The 16,586-nt window shown below is 42.0% G+C and overlaps 1 protein-coding gene across 1 annotated transcript in view; it reads left to right on the plus strand.

The window, feature by feature from the left end:
• Positions 1-11,930, plus strand: part of ARHGEF33 (Rho guanine nucleotide exchange factor 33) — a 67,545-nt gene extending 55,615 nt beyond the window's left edge. The window contains exons 16-17 of the mRNA XM_064572141.1: positions 3,176-3,315; positions 10,327-11,930. Of these exons, the coding sequence (XP_064428211.1) occupies positions 3,176-3,315; positions 10,327-10,456 (270 nt within the window). The 3' untranslated portion in view covers positions 10,457-11,930. The remainder of the gene's footprint in view (positions 1-3,175; positions 3,316-10,326) is intronic.
• The last annotated feature ends 4,656 nt before the right edge of the window (positions 11,931-16,586 follow it).

Consider the following 16,586-nt stretch of genomic DNA (forward strand, 5'->3'; position numbering starts at 1 on the left):
CAGACACTGAGCTAAGGACTGAGGGTTCAGAAATGAATGGCACCTAAGTCTCTGCCCTCCAGGACCACTGGCTTGTTGCAGGAAGGGAACACAGAAACACAGAATTATAATAAATTGTGGGAACACATGGGAGGGGTATCTAAACGCTGCTGGGGGTGATGGTGGACAGGGCCTCCTGGATAAATTGAATGTCTGAATTCAATTTTAAAAGCTGCCTAGGTGAAGAGTGAGGCAGGGAAATATGAAAAAGGCTCATGAGTCTTTAAAAAACAGCAGGGTGATGCTTTTCCTCTTGAATACTGTGCCAGGTAGGACTGGTGGCCATCAGGCCAGAGGAACAGAAAGGGGCTGGGTCATGAAGAGTCCTGGAGCTGGTAGCTAGCCATCTAGACTCCAGGAATCAAAGTCTGACTGGTTCCTGAAGAGGGACCTTCGTACGCTCCGCTAAAGTTGCTGAGATTCCCCAGAGTTCTGAGATTTTTTTTCTGGCTTTGATTTGCAACTCTGAACTTCACAAAATTCTGTTAGGCAAAATTTCTTAGGCAAATCAATCTTAGGCATGTGTCAAAGTTAAAAAGTTCACTAAAAAGGGAAGTAGGTAGGAAATAATAATGCCAATTCAAATTGACTTGAAGTAGGCAGAGATTAACATATAAAACCTTCTAACTAGTATAGTCTATGCTGCAAAGAATGCTTTTATTTCACATGTTCATAAAAGTCTTCCTCTCCCCCAGTTAATATGTGAAAAAATGGGAGTTCAACAATTGACAGGAAAAAAAAACCAATCAGAAATAACAATATATCTGAGAAGCAAACGATGAGTAAAATATTTGTGGCTATTTATCAGACATACCAGATAACAATAAACAGTATATTAGGTACTGTTAATCAGACATCCTGGACAGCAAGTTTCATCCCCTACAGTGTCAGACATGAGTCAAGTCGGTTCAGAAAGTGACACTAAGGAGATGTCAAATAGAGGTCAGTTAAAAGAGGCCTTTTCTCTTTCAGTTATCGGTAAATTTTTCAAGCATGTGAATTTTTCACACAAAGTTCACCTTATTATTTCTGTTTTTGGACAAAAACTTTTTCTTTCTAAAAATTCAGAAGGTGTGGTTTGTTGGGAATCCTAGAGAGAAGGTGGAATGCAAAGTCCAGGTGGGCAGAGGCTGTGTGTGGGTATGTGTGTGCATGTGTGTATGTGGGCAGGCATCTGTACGTGTATATATGTGTAATGTGTGCGTGTTTGTATGTGAGTGGTTGAGGTGGGAGTGAGATGGGGTTTTGGTTGCGAAAGATGAACCCTTCAAAAGCCCTATCTTTAAAGGTGTCAGCTCTTTCCTATTGAGATGTATAAAGCTCCTACTATTTCATCTCCTTAAATATACTCTGTGTATCTTCCACCCCTGCCCCTCAGAGCCAGCTAAACCCTGTCTCTAAGAGTCAGGAAAGAAGGCAGCATGCTTTGGTGCAAAGAGCACCTACCCGGGTGTCAAGAGATCTGGGTTCTAGTCCTGGCTTTGCTGCCAAATAGCTGCGTGCTTTTGGACAATTCACTTGGCATCTCTGTACCTCCAGTTTTCTCATCTGTAAAATTAAGACAATATATACCTTACCTAATTCACAGTGTTGTTGTGGGCATCAGGCCAAATAAGATAAAGTATGTGCATATGCTTCGTAAAGTATGGAATGCTATACAAATGCAAGATATTATCAAGATCATGATTGCACAGAGAGATTTTCCTTAAACTTAATATATTTAGTTCCTAAACAGTCCCTAAAAGCCCAGTTTTCAAAATGTGGTCCTTAGACTAGTGGTAAATGCATTCATTAACCTGGGAGCTTATTGTAATTGCAGAATTTGGGCCCCACCCCAGACCTACTGAATCAGAGTCTGCATTTTAGCAAGATTCCCAGGCGATGCATATAAACATTAAGTGCAGGTGGGCAGGACCATACCTTAAACCACTGGTTTTTAAAATTAAAGTGTGCATAAGGATTACCTAGACCTAACTCCAGAGTTTCTGATTCTGAAAGTCTGGGTTGGGGCTCAGGGCTGTACATTTTAAATAAAAGCCCCAGTTGATCCTGTTGCCCCAGGACCACACTTTGAGAAACCCCACACTAAGCCATCAAGATGTGCTCTCCATAGTTTAATAATGAATCTTAGTAGCGTCTTAGAGGACCTCTAGATCTGCTACTGTAACCCCAGGTTAAATTCTCAAAGTCAAACCCATGTTTCCTGAAAAAAAAAAAAAAAAATCTTCCCCACGCCTCACTTCACTGTCAGCAAGCAGTCACCCATCCAATTCATGAAAGTTTCAGGGTGGTTTTTGCTTTGACTCCTTGGGTTCTCTTCTTAGGTTCAAAATGAAGCAACTAAATTATTTTAGGTTGCTTTTAAGTCTCAGTCACCTCACAGTAAATATTTCGTTTATATGGACATAAATATAAGTGCATATCTATTTTATTTAGCACATCTCACACTTAGAAACTAGAAAGTTCACAGAAGATAGAGCCTTATTTTTTATTAATTTTTACCTTACACTGCACATACCACGAATTAAGAATGCCAAAAACTATATCGAAGTTGTATTTGCAGGTTGGAAGTGTGTGGCGGGTACACATAGACACATGCACGTACGTGCCCATATAGACACAGTTGGCATCTACTTCTAAACAGATCTGACCCCGCAAAACCTCCTTCCCTTGTTTATGTCTAAAATGGAGAGTTAGGAACATGAGTTTAAAACTAGCATTACAATGAAGGAACTGCCTTATTTTGTAGAAAGAGAAACATTCCCAGAGACGAGAGGGGCCCCCTACTTGTTTTCCAGCAAGACAGGATTGGTGCCAGAATAAGAAGTTAGTCTCCATGGCCTTTAGATACTCGCTAACTCCCCTTATGTCCTGATCTTTAATTATTTTTATACCATAAACCTACTCTAAGACTGTTTGCCTTGATACATACAAAATACTTCTGCACTTAGCAGATTATCCTCTTTTCAACTTCTCATTTCTTAATTAGCCTAGGTTTGCTTTAGTTGGGATAGGGTGCTCACCGTTAGTCTGTGGGGTGGGAGAGGAAAGTGACAAAGTTAAAAAAAAATTGTCCCAGTCAGGATAAGGTTAACTTTGGAAAGAGTAAATAAACATCCCTCTTTTGTATTTTCAGGAGATGCATTTAGAAGACACCACCAGATTCTGTCCAAAGGAAGAAAGAGAAAGCGAACAAACATCTTTCAGCGATCAAAACCCCAGGCAAGACCAGAAAGGGGGCTTTCGCAGCTCCTTCCGCAAGCTCTTTAAAAAGAAGTGAGTAGCCCTTAGACAAGACAGCATTGTAATTCATTTCCCTTTGGGCTAAGTCTGGAGGTTTTAACAGTAATAAGGTTTAAGTAGCCTGGTTTCACACAACAGCTTCAAGCTCAGTGCCTGCAGCCAGTAGCCACGAATCCCGAATCCCATCAGGTGAAGAGTTCTCACTGTAATCTCCTAGAGTAAAAGCAAACTCAGCCCTGTCTCTGCCTCTTTTAGCTCCACTTCCTTGTTCCCAAAGTCATGTGTCTGAGAAGAGTAAGCTGAGGAGGTCCCCAGGGTAATGAGCTGGTGACAATCAAATCCTTTTAGACGGGGAGGCCTGGGGTCCACTGTTGGAGTTGGGTGTAATGGATGCTCCATCCAAATCTCCCCACCTGTGGAAAGTTTTCCAAGGCATCTCAGCGTTTCTGCCTGTAGGAGTCTATAGTTACCCTGGATAACTATATGTTTATAGTACATGTTTATTGGGACTTTTGCTAGTGTTTTCCTTAGCAGAAATGATGGAATGGATTTGACTTGGGCCCTAGTTAAAAAAATCACTTTAATGGAGTTTCTGTACTCCATAAGAGGCCAAAACAAGACATTTCCCTTCTGTGGTCCTTCTAAGACTCTAAGTCCTTGTTGTAGGAAATCACCTACTAGGCATTTTGGCCAGCACTTATCAGCACTGTCTTACAGACTGGGAGATGGTGGCCAGACCCCAGCATGAAATGTAGGGAAGAGAGATTTAAGCATTTAGCATTTGACCTGAGAGAGATTCTCCAGTCTAGCCTTTGCCTGCCTGGGAGACTACTGTCTCTTATTTCCACTGGTCCTCACACCCCACCTCCCCCTCCCTTAGAGAGATTTTCCCTGCTACTTAGTTTCTCTTGGGAGAGGAGGTTCTTGCAGTCAGTTTTAAACAGTTAGTGGATGGAAAAGTTAAAGACACTCTAACTGCCTTTGGAGAGTTGCTGATAAGTGAGGAAATTGAGGGACATCACTTTCTCCTTGAGGGTAGAAGTTACTGGCTGATTTAGATAATGGTCTCGATGGAAGGGGGCAGGCCTGGAGTGAGGACTTTTTTGGAAGGTTTGTCTAATTTTTCTCCCATGGGGAGGGTGGTACTGAGATTAGAGGATCTGTGAGTGTGGGTCCCTGCCTGTTGTTACTGGAAGAATGAGGAAGAGGAAGAGAGCAAGAGTATTGCAGTTAGACACAGTACTACTCCACAAAGTCCTCTTTCAGTTTTGCTAAGGGACACATGTCTGTTGCTAGATCCCTTTATGCAGGGGGTGAGGAGTTAAGACTCCTATCCCTCTCTTTATGTTCATAGATTAGATTTTTCTTGGATTTAGGCTCCTGAATCCTTCTAAAGGACTCCTAAGATAGGCACTGCTTCAGCCTATCTTTTTTTTAGACCACAGTATTCCCAGACAAAGAGCCACTTTTTGCCCACTGCCATTTATAGTGAGTGGGTCTGTCGGAAAACAGTGAGCCATGGATTCACCGCTGGTTCCTTTACAAATTCCCATTTTTCAGAGCGATGTAAGAAAATGCTCTGCCAGTTACTTGAGGTGGAGGGAGTAGACTTGGCCTCCCTGTATCAAGGGGGCGGAACTAGGAGTGGTGGGTAAGAGGAAGAACTTTCTAAAAATGCAGGTACTGGAACTGGAGCTGGCTGCCTCATGAGGGAGTGGGTTCTCCTGAGTAGAAGCTAGATGACCCTGGTCAGGGATGCTAATGGAAGGGATTCCTGCACTGAATGGGAAATTGCCCAAGATAAGCACTTGAGTCCTTTCTAGTGCTGAGATTTGCTTTATCTGTACTTTGGCTTTGTTTTAGATCAATCTGAGTAATCACATCTTTTTAACACCTGGAACAAGAAATTAATATGGCGTTGGGACCTATAATTTTAAAGACTCACCATGTGGAAGACCTGATTTTATCTTTCTGTAGCCCTCCCACCACCGCCACCCCCCGCCCCCAGCCCTTGGCACAATGCTGAGGACTAGCTGTGGACTCTCTAAATTCATGTTGGTTAATTGCTTTCAGTCTTCTTGCACCTTTTGGAGATCCTTCTTAGAGGGTTAAATGGGTCTCCTTAGTCCTCTTATCCTTTCTCATAGATCAGTCTCTCCTGCATCAATCACAATGCTGCCACCTACCCTGCTGCTGCCTTTGTATTTAAAATCTGAAGTGGTATATGAATGGAAGTAAAGGGGGTACCACAGAGCTGCTCCCTCTGGCAGGCTTTCCTGGCTTTGAACATCTGGGGTAGGATCGTGAGCACCACCAGGTGATACTTGCGTATCGCCTTGGGTCAGGGAGCTGCGGTGGGCGCTTTGGGACTCTGCGCAGGATAAAGAAGCAGCCTGAGTAGCTTCTCCTGAGTGTTCTCATGCAAGAACCGTGGGACATTTGCTCCATTATGCTATGATAGAGAGGAAGGGCAAGAAAGTCCCAGAGAAGCACAGAAAGGTCAGCGGCTCTTAACTCAGTTGAGAACGCACCATTCTTCTCAGTAGTGAAGCCTTCCTTCTTCTTTGCACGTGCTGTGTGGGACACTTGTATAGGAATCGTGAATGACATAGTCCCAGCTGTTACAAAGGAACTTGCACTCTGAAGTCAGGCATGTGGACAGATCCAGGGAGGAACCGGAAAGAGACATTTAGCTCATTCTCCTCCCATGTGTCGAGAGTCAGGCTGGCAGCAAGCCCTGTGACTTTAAGAAGTGGTTAATCCTGGGTACTGGAACCATGCCACAACCTGGCCTCAGAGGTCCAAAATGGACTCGTGCCAGAAAAACCACCTGTGTCACATTTGGGGCTCACTGCCTGCCTCCCCCCCAGCCCTCTGGAGGCTCATTCCTGTCTACACTGACACCCTTTTTGTATCCATAGGGGCTTGTTTGGCTGGTGGCCCCACACACCCAGAGTGCTGCTTCAGGATGAAGCTAGGCATGGAGCCAGATGCAACAGAAAACCTGAGAAAGGGTTCTCCTCCCTCTGAGGCTGGGAGGGCCGAATGCTCAGACCCACAAGGATTCAAAAGGGAGATCAAGTTGACATCATTAAAAAAAAAAAAAAATCCCCCCAAATGCCCAAGATATTTGGGGAAAAGGATGATGCTCTGATTATTTCTGTCTCAGGCACATTTGTCCTGGGTAGATACCAGGTCACATGTCCCTGAAAGCTGCCCAGAACTGATCAGAATAAAGACTACATATCTAAAGCTTGAAAATGTTAAGTGACTTTAAAAATTCTAAACGAAGATCCTTAGAAGCCAGGAACAGATCTAATGTGATAGGCTGATGCTGGACTGAATCCTTATCTCTCTGCCTTTGAGTAGGGAGTAAGGCAAACTGTCCCATTCTGGAAGGTTGAATATGGAGGCTGTTCAAGACTTACATCTAGACTACTCTGAAGTGTGAGGCAAATACTACTTTATCTTTATATATAAATCTTGCACTTAGTTTAATAAGTATTCTTGGTTGGGGTGTGGCATGGAGGAAGAGGATTATGTAAGACAGTTTAGGGGTAGAGAGTATAGAGGCTCTTTTTATCCTCAAATTTGGGGGAGTGGAATAAAAAAATATGGCTTCCAACTGATTAATTCTGCTTCCTCACCCATTCTCTTCCTCTTTAACATTTTATAACTTATATACCTTAGACTGTCTCCTTCCTACATCATCACCCTCCCTGCACCAATCACATCAAAATCTCTCTATTTTCTTAATCACACACACACACACACACAGCATACTTCTACAGGGCCCCATGTAACCAAACATCCATGAGTCCTCTTCTTTGGTGTCTTATCAGCTGTTTCTGTATATGCCCAGCCTCGGCTATAGAACAGAGCACATAATAGAAAACAGGACTACTAAAGAACTAATTGATAATTTACCCCACCTTCTTCTTTACCTCCTCACAACCTATCTCAAGTCCTTCTCCCGTTTCTTACCCACTCCGGGCTCCTCTCTCATCTCATTTCCCTACATTACTTCAAAATTAAAGGAGATGATTGAAGGCATAACATTTTAGATGACTTAAACCTCACTACAAATGTGTCTTAATAGGTCATTTGAAATCCATCACTTAACTTAGTGTCGAGTGTCAGACCCTTAACTTAGGGTCTTTAGGGTACTAGGTTCTGTCTAGCACAAAAGAAGTAAAAGACATAGTTGTAGCCCATTAGAAGCTTACAGTTCAAAGGTAAGGGTAACCTAGCTGAAGGTTTAGTACCTAGAACATAGTAAGCACTCAACAAACATACAGTATATGAATGCTCATTTGTCACCCTGTTGATTACCAGGACTGACTGATTTGGGCGACAGGATGGGTGTTCCCCTGCTCCCTTACTTTTCCATGTGCAGGTCTCCTAAAGCTTTCATAGCAGACAGTCTTTCCAATCAGAAAACCAGCCCTTCTTAGGTGAGAGGGTTCCACGGCACTGGATTCCTCCCCTTCCTCCTTTCCCCAGCTCCAAATAAACTTGCAAGGCTTATTTGTAGCAGATCTATACTTGTATGATCTACCCAGCTTGTTATTTTCTTTGTCTCTGTGGACTAAGTGGAAGGAAACGTAGCAACAGGTTATTCTCTTTCCATCAAACACTTGGATGGCTATGTGTCAGAATGTCCTGGCAGCCACTGTATGCTTATCCAGCAAGCATTAGCCTGCCTGTCCCTCTAGTGTCTGCTCAGATCTGCCCTGCAGTTGACCAAAATGGCCCCAGGAGCTCAAAAGCCATTTCTGTTTTATAGATGAAGGGAATAAAAGCAAATACACTGGCCCCTTCTCCTAGATTCTGCAGGTTATTTCCCAGTAATTTAGGTACACATTACTTCCAAGCCTAATAGCCACACATTTGGAAGAGTCCAAGTGGCCACATACTATGTAAGCATTGCAAAGAGGTCGGTTAAAATTATCTTTAAAAGGATAAAAATAAGCTTATAGTCATGGCTACAGTAGAATGCTGGATTTTGAAAAGGATTAGCAAGTTAGTCATTAGTTAATTAATAGTTAATATCAAGAAATGCAGAGAAATTCACATACTTGGAGACACCGAGAAAGTGGTTTGTGAGAAGAGCGGTTAAAAAAAGAAAATACTAAGCTGAGTTTGTGGACTTTGAAAACTAGACAGGGCGATTTTGGCATTTGTTTCAGAAATGGGAACGCAACTGGTGAAGATTTCTGTGGTCCTTGGGGCTGGTGGTGACATCAAAGCTTTCCCATTTCCAGGTAAACACTAAACAGTTGCATGTTGGAACCATCAAAGTATGACATATTGGGTTTTGGAGAGATCAGATGCAGCTAAGAGGGGAAATGTGAGGTAAAGATTTTAAGTTTTGACTAATGATTTTCTGATGAGAAACCGCCATATGGGGGAACCATTCAGAAGAAACACCAGCCAGATTCGAATCTTGCTTCTTATTTCCCACCCCCAAAACTATAGGCATTCCTAGCCTTCTGGATAGAAGAAGATATGGGGAAAGAATAAAAGTGTCAAAAATATATCTTCCTAACATTTTGGGCATAACTGTACTAATCAGGGATGATTTGAACTGTAGGTAGGTGGGAACTCTGAGTTGAGAAGAGGCGTGGAGTTTTAGGGTGGGGCATGTGGAGCCTGTTTCAAGGGAGAGTTCCAAGGGGGCTTCTGAAAAGGAATAGGACTTTCACCCTACCAGATAAGATATAATCTTATCTGATGAGTACGCAGATGGACTGGTGTTGAGAGAAAGAATAGTTTTCCTTCTGTGCACTGGGGTGTAGTGGAAAAGTGCTTCTTCCTGACCGGAAGTAGAAAACATGGTGGGCAGCTCTGGCTTCATCTGTGATACCAAGTATCAGGGTGAATAATAAAAAAATCCAGTCAGTCATTAGGTGTCCAGACATCAAGATTTTAGTCTTTGTGTGGATCCAACTTCTTTCCTTGAATAATGTAGAGGGATGTTTGAATTCTGCCCAATTAGTTCAGTAAATTATAGAGTCACAATTAACTTATCTAACAACGACTGTGAGGACTCGTAGCATACCAAAGACAGTAAAAGAACTTATCCTTCTTTTGTGGATAGTGGAAGGATGCCTGATTCTGCCTCAGCATATGGAGAACTTGTTCAGTTGTATAGGAGCTTTGGATAAAGAACTTCATGTCTAATATCACTTCCATACATCCTGCATGAGGTCTTTTGATAATTGGTTCTTAGTCAGTGGGCTAGTTCTACCCATTCTAGCTCGGAGTTTAAGTTAGCCAAAGGGCCCCAGCCTAGCTTATCAGAGGTTATTTCCAGAAAGCCTCCTCCCTCCAGGGACTTCTGACATGAACAAACTGGAGAAGGTGCAGAGCTGGAATGGATTACCCAACTGGCTTAACCAAGATAAAGGAAGAATGCACCCTCGACTGGGGACTCAATTGGACTGATTTGAGTTGTTGACTATTGATTGGGCTTGGTCTCCTTTGTGGTGGTTGAGATTATAGAATCTCCTCAATCTGACTACTGTACTAATTTCTGCATTCTATCAAATGTAGCATATATGTGTGGTTGGCTTCAATAAATCTTTCATTTAAAAATGAAAACAAGCAAAAGCAAGAGTTTGTAATGTAATGCCCAAATTCAGTAATGGCCCTTGATAGATAACCTTGGTTGAGAACAATGAATTCCATCCATTTTAATTTAAGGGCCTTGGTAATTTGTGGAGTAGTTACTTGGTTGAATCAAAAATAGGATTTCCTAAATTTTCTGAGCTTTTATTTCCCTTTCACAACGTTATACACAGTATCTTACACTAACATACACAGTTGTCACAATTGTCTCCATAAAGCATTAGAAAGATATTCTCTTTATGTTCGTTGCAAATTTTAGTTACACGTGTCCTGAGTCATGAAATTGAAGGGAAGTAAAAATTATTCCAGATCTAAGAGGCAACTGTTTTACAAATGCAAAACAATTTGGATAAAATATCTGAAAACAATTAAAACCAAATCAACCTGTACTTTATCTGTGTGCTGAGATTTTAGGTCCAGTGGATCAGAATACAGGGAAAAAACTAATGAGAATCCCTCAATGGATCCTTCACCCACCAAACAAGATTTCTTCAGAAACCGACTTGCTCTTGCAAATGACCTTGACCAAGGAACAGCTGTGTAAAACATACTTAAAGTTGTATTGTCAAGTGGTAAGATGAGGATAAAAAGCTTGTATATATCTGTGTAGGAATATATATATATATATATTGATGTATAAATCCCTGAGGAAAACTAATATAAATACTTACATATGAAACTAAGTCAACATACAAGACATTGAAGAGATGAAGATTAGTCTATAGTTGAGAGCTGGCTTTTTGAACCTCAACACTTGGGAAAAGGGAAGTGAAGACTTTTCACAGCATTACAGAAACACAGTAAATTTGGAAGAAAATAAATGTTTGTAAGAACAAAAACTTCCAACTTGAAGTCATTCCCCCTAATATAATATAGAGCATGTAACATGGATGTGAGTTTTATGCTTCCTAGGCACTGACCTTATGAATTCATCCCAGTGTTCTTAGGCTAATACACACGATGTTAGGGGCCAGTTCTGTCTTGCCATATGTCTTCCAAAAACCCTAAGGCAATACCTAACATCCCTTAAGGCAAAGGATCAATTAACAGAGTTGTATTTTACATGTTGCCCATCTGAGTTGTGGAGAATTTGTGCTTTAACTGTGATATAGAAGGTTCAAAGCTTATAGATACATTGATCTCCAAACAGGAAGGGAACCCTGAGAGTAGTATTTCTCTTGTTCTGTGATTATGAAAATCAGTACAGGGGACAATGATTTCTCTTGAAACTGGGAGGCCAAAGAAACATTTTCCCTCATGTGGGTTGTGCTGCAGATGAGAACAGTCTAGAGTCTATGTGTTACTGAGTATTTAGGATTCAAAGATCCACTAGTGATCCTGAATGTCACACACACTCATGAACAGATGGACTGGGGGGAAAAGGCACTTATTTAGCTACATCCTCTTTTTAAAAAGATTTTCTTCAGTCTGGAAAGAAGGTTCAATAACATCAGTGCTTTAGGAGCTCACACACAGGGGTTGCTACAAAACACCAGGTCAGAATGAACACTTAGGACTGGCAATCCTTACTGTGTTTTCAAGAAGTAAGCTGTAAAAAAACCAGAGTTCTTCCAGCTCAGACAGAGGAATCGCTGCAATGAGGCTTGCCTGGCTATGGGGTGATAGAATGTGCTGTTTCCACATGGATGTGTCCAAGATGGTCCACATCCTTGACATGCCCCAAACGCAAGAATAATAGAAAAAAAAATGTGTTTAAACAATTTGTCTCTCTTCCCAGGCAGTCATCTGTAATAAATTAGAGGCATTTCGTTACTGCTCATTCAAAATCTTGGTACTCAGACCAACTTCTTTAGAGACTGTTCCTCTAGGAATGTGCTATTTGATAGAATCCGGGAAGTTCTACTTCTGAGTGTTAAACAGGTTTTCTTCTACTTGTCTGATGATTAATTAGGAACTCATCCATTAGCATTTTGAACAATAGGTGATCTGGAACACTTAAAAGATCACTGCCAAGTTTGGGGAGTTTCCAGTATTTAAGTGTAAGCCAAGCTTTTCATTTTCCTTGCATTCCCGAACACTTTTGAAGTCAGATTTCTCTCTATCAGTAGGCTGAAGACGGTTTGGGGGCAGGGCCTGAAAGCACAATGCAGAACTGACTGGACATGGAAAGTGAAGTACAAGTCACAGTCTTTTAAGTAAAATGTAAAAACAATAACGTTTCTTTCCCTTTCATAATGTTGATCATAAAAATGATCGATTACTGGGAAGGTTTCAAAACAATCACACACCTCCCAAATTTTCATTTTGATACCATCCTTTAAAAAATCTTGATGTTACATCTGTAGCACAACTCAGTTTTGTTAGATTTTATGAAACTAGCCTATAAAACTAGTAATAATTAGTGCTGCTACTCTCTGGGTCTCCACCACCCGGGATCTGGGTTTTTCTGGTAGCTTTCTGACTGCCCCCAAGTACCGTCTGTTCCCATCAATCCTACACATCTCCATCTCTAACAGATTAACATCCCCAAAGACTGCACTGTGTGAAACTCTTTGAATGTTCTTACTTGTCAAATTCTGAGCTCTTTGACTTGACGTCCAGGGCTGTCTGTCTCCCCAGGATGGCTCCCAGGCTTCTGGCTGGCTGCCTGCCGTCTCCCACTGGGCAGGCCTGCTGGACTAGGTGCCTCAGCGAGGCTGGGCTTGTATTGCTTGCTTGCAAGCCATGCACCTTGCCTCACGCCTTTCCCCAGCCTTCTTCCTCTCTGCCAGTGTTCGAGGTCCAGTTTAAGTCCCTCATCTTAAGTGATCTCTGGTTCTGTAACTTGTCTATCCTTTGATACATTTTGTCCCGTCTTCCCAAGAAGAATGTAAGTCCCTTCAAGGGCAGGCACGATGACGAACTAGGACGTGTTTTTTAAATTCCTTTCCACCTCCTGAATAGGACACAGTGGGCCACAGAGAATAATTTCTACTCATAATTTGACAAAGAGCTTCAGGGTTGTCACTTTACCTTCCTGCCTTTCATTTTTTTTTTTTTTTTGTAAATAAAAGTACCAAAGGAAATAAAACACAGTTGTTCTTGAAAGCAGTTTTTGCTCAAAGGCAAAAGGCCCCGCTGCCACTTTTCACGGCATCTAGAGTTAGAAAACAGCTCTCCACAAAAACAAAAAAAAAAGTTTGCTACTTTTTTCTGTGTTGTCCTGGCTCATTTCATCATCTTTGTAGGTAATATTGTAAATTGACAGCAGGGATAGGATCTTTAATTATGTTTCTTAATGACACTTAATAGAATGTTGCATTAAGGATGAAGTCAGGAAGTCAGGGTGAGAAAGAGGCTTGCAGTCCCTGCTGCTCTGAGCTCCAGTCTCCTGGAGAAGTGCGGTTTACATGGGAGACCACAGCCGTCTTCTGGAAGTGTCTGGGTTCATAAGCAGAAAGAAGCACTCCACCAAAAGACGAGGGGGATGTTTCTGCACAGGTTGGGAGTGGCAGCCGGTCCCTTCTGCAGCCTGGTGCGGTCTGCATACAAGCCCGAGCAAGGATCACCCTGTTTTTCTGACTCCAAAACTGGAACCTCGGAGAACCAGGGATTTGTGGACCAGTGCTGCGGGGTTCTCTGCAGTGGGTGGTTTCATCATGGGACAAATAGTTTAAACCTGTCGGGGGCTTGAAAGTAGAATGTTTCGTGCTTGCCCAGGGAAAACCCTTTGAATAGTGCTTTCTATAGCATCTTGTGTCTCGTTCACTTACCTTCTTCAAGTCTTTACTAATATGTTTCTTTCTCCATGAGGGCACTTGTAAAAACTCAGATTCCTGGGTACTAGCTCAGTCCCACTTTATTGGAATATTTGTGAGCAGGGCCCAGGCATCTGCATTTTGAATGCACTCAGGTGATTCTTTGGCCCACTGACATTTCAGAGCCATTACCTCTTAGACCAATAAGTTGAGTGATTTAGTATGTAAACTTCAGCACTCAGATTCTAGCCATAGATGGAAATTTAGGACAGAATAGAGAATTGATTACACTTACCTTGAGATACTGAAAGCTGGTAGTTCATCAAAACCCAAATGAATCTTTCTGAATTCTTAACATTTATCATCTGTAACCTTTACTATCACATACAGTAAGATTTTGGTTAAATTATACATATGATTAGTGCTCTTTATAATAAATTGGTAGAATTGATTGTATATTCCAGATAATCACATGCACTTAGGAAAACAATAAAATGAATGTCTTACGTTAAGTTGTATAATAAAATTAATCTAGTTTTCAGACTAAACTTTCTCTTGAAAGATCACCATTAATAATTTTCTTCCTGAGCCTAAAACCAGTAATGTTTTTGGGACACTTGGGATTCTCATAGCCTGAAAGTTGATTTAACTTAAAGATGTGAGTGTAGCGTTCTCAGCATCTGAGCATTCTGCTATTTATGGAATACGGGCCAGTGAGTCTCACATGGTGGGGAGGGGTGAGGGAAAAGGAACATGAGATATAAAAGAGGTTGAGAAAATTGATGAGGACCTATATATTTTAAGGGAAAAAATAGAAATTGTTATGTAACGCTAGACCGAAGTTTTAAACATGTTATAAGAAGATACAATACCAAATGTTGTGAGGTTGTCAGACACGCAAAATAGTCAAGATTTTTCTACCCAAATAGCTTGTTCTCCAAAACTTGTTTTCAAAGAGCTTATGCATGCATGATCTTGGTAAGTCATCTAAACTTGTTTCTTATCTATAAAGTAGATATTTTTCTCCCCTCTTGCATCATTCCCTTCAGAGGTAGTAGCATTAAATGCTCATACTTCTTAGCAGGAAAACAGAATGTGTTGGGTTTCTTCCTCATGTATACAGTGCTGTCCATCTGGAGGCGGCGGGCTCTGCTATGAAGGCCGGCAGCTGGGGACCATCTGGGTCTCTGTCCCAGGGCGCTGTTTCCATCCAGCACTAGGTCACATTCCCTCTCCTCATTATCACATTTTCCAACTGGGACAAACCCTTCGGCATACAAGCACGCCCTTATTTCTCCCATTTTTTAAGCAAAAGATACCTTGACTGTTCTAGCTGTGCCTTCTGTCTCTGCTTACCTTTCTAGTGAAACTTGAGAGAGGGAACTGCTCCAGTTCTCTCCCCCCATTCCTTATTAGACTCACTGGGTCCGCACCACTCCCCCAAACTGGTCGTGTCCAGATCATCACTGACTTTCCCCTTGCTCAATGAATAGTCCACTCTCCCTATCAAAGAGAATTTGACATGCTTATCCCCTCTTCCTTCGGAAATAATTTACTAGGCTCCAAGGGCACAACCTACTGTTGTTGGCTTATATCTTCATTGGCAGCTCCTTCTTGGTCCATTTGCTGGTTCTCCCTCCTTCCCGCTCTCTGATTGTTAGAGTGCCCCAGGGCTCTCCTTTACTTGGATCTCTTCTTTTTCCATTCTGTACTTAGCTTCTTTGGTGATCTTATCCAGTCTGCTAGCTTTCAAATATGATCTTTATGAAAGTGACTCCCAATTTTATATCCTTAGCCCAGACTCCTTCCCAGATTTCAGACTCCTATCTCCTACTGCTGCCTGGCACCCCCCAGATGTCTGACATATTTATTGAACTGAATGTGTCCTAGCCTGCTTCAATTCTACCTTCCCACCTCAGTTAATGGTAGCTTTGTTCTTCTAGTTGCCAAAAACCTTGAAGTCATCCTTGACAATTGTTTCTTTTTTTAATTCTTTTTTTAAAAAAAAGATATTTGAGAGAGAGGGAGAGCGAGCGAGCACAAGGGGTGGGGAGGGGCAGAGGGACAAGCAGACTCCCTGCTGAGCACGGAGCCCATCTCGAGTCTTGCTCCAAGGATCACGAGATCATGACCTGAGCCAAAGTCAGACCCTTAACCAACGGAGCCACCCAGGCACCCCGACAATTCTGTTTCTTAAGCCCCATGTTCAGTCTCTCAGCAAATTCGCTATCTCTGATCACTTCTCACCATCTGCACTGCTATCACCTTGACCAAGCTGCCTTCTATTGGGCTAGCCTCTTCACTCCCACTCTTAACCCCTAATTATTCTCAACATGGCAGCCAGAGTGAACCTCTACTCAAACGCTCTATGGGCTCTATTTCTAACAGAAGTCAAAGTCATTACAAGTGATCTGGATCCCATTAAACCTCTGATGGCCTCTCCTATTCTGCCCACGTTCATTCCTCTCCAGGCGCAAATAGCCTCACTGTTCCTCAGATGTACCAAGTGTGCTTCTGCCTCTAGGCTTCTGAGCTGGCCTTTCCCTATGACTTGGCATATTCCTTCCTCAGACACTTGCATGTCTCCTTCCTTCACCTCCTTCAACTCTTTACTTATATGCCACCTTCTCTGCGAGCTGATGCTGATCATCCCATTTATATATATACCATCACCCCATCCCCTACTTTCCCAGTCACCTCGTCCTTTCTTCGTTTATAGCAGTTACCAACATTCTAACGTATATGCTCGCTCTTATTGTCTACATCTCATTAGATTACTAATCTTATTATGATACAGATTTTTGTTTCATTCATTGCTATATTCCTAACATCAGAAGTGTACCTGGAACAGTAAATATTTGTTGAATAGTCAGATGAAATGCTTATAATACGGTCACTCAAAACCAATTTAAGTGATAGTAAACATCAAAGGAAGCTGGATAGTAAAGAATCAAGAAGTTATGGGGACTTCAGGAT

The sequence above is a fragment of the Mirounga angustirostris genome, unplaced genomic scaffold, assembly GCF_029215605.1.
Source record: "Mirounga angustirostris isolate CCGP_5_RB_7025 unplaced genomic scaffold, mMirAng1.0.hap1 SCAF_10, whole genome shotgun sequence".
NCBI classification, from domain to species: Eukaryota; Metazoa; Chordata; class Mammalia; order Carnivora; family Phocidae; genus Mirounga; species Mirounga angustirostris.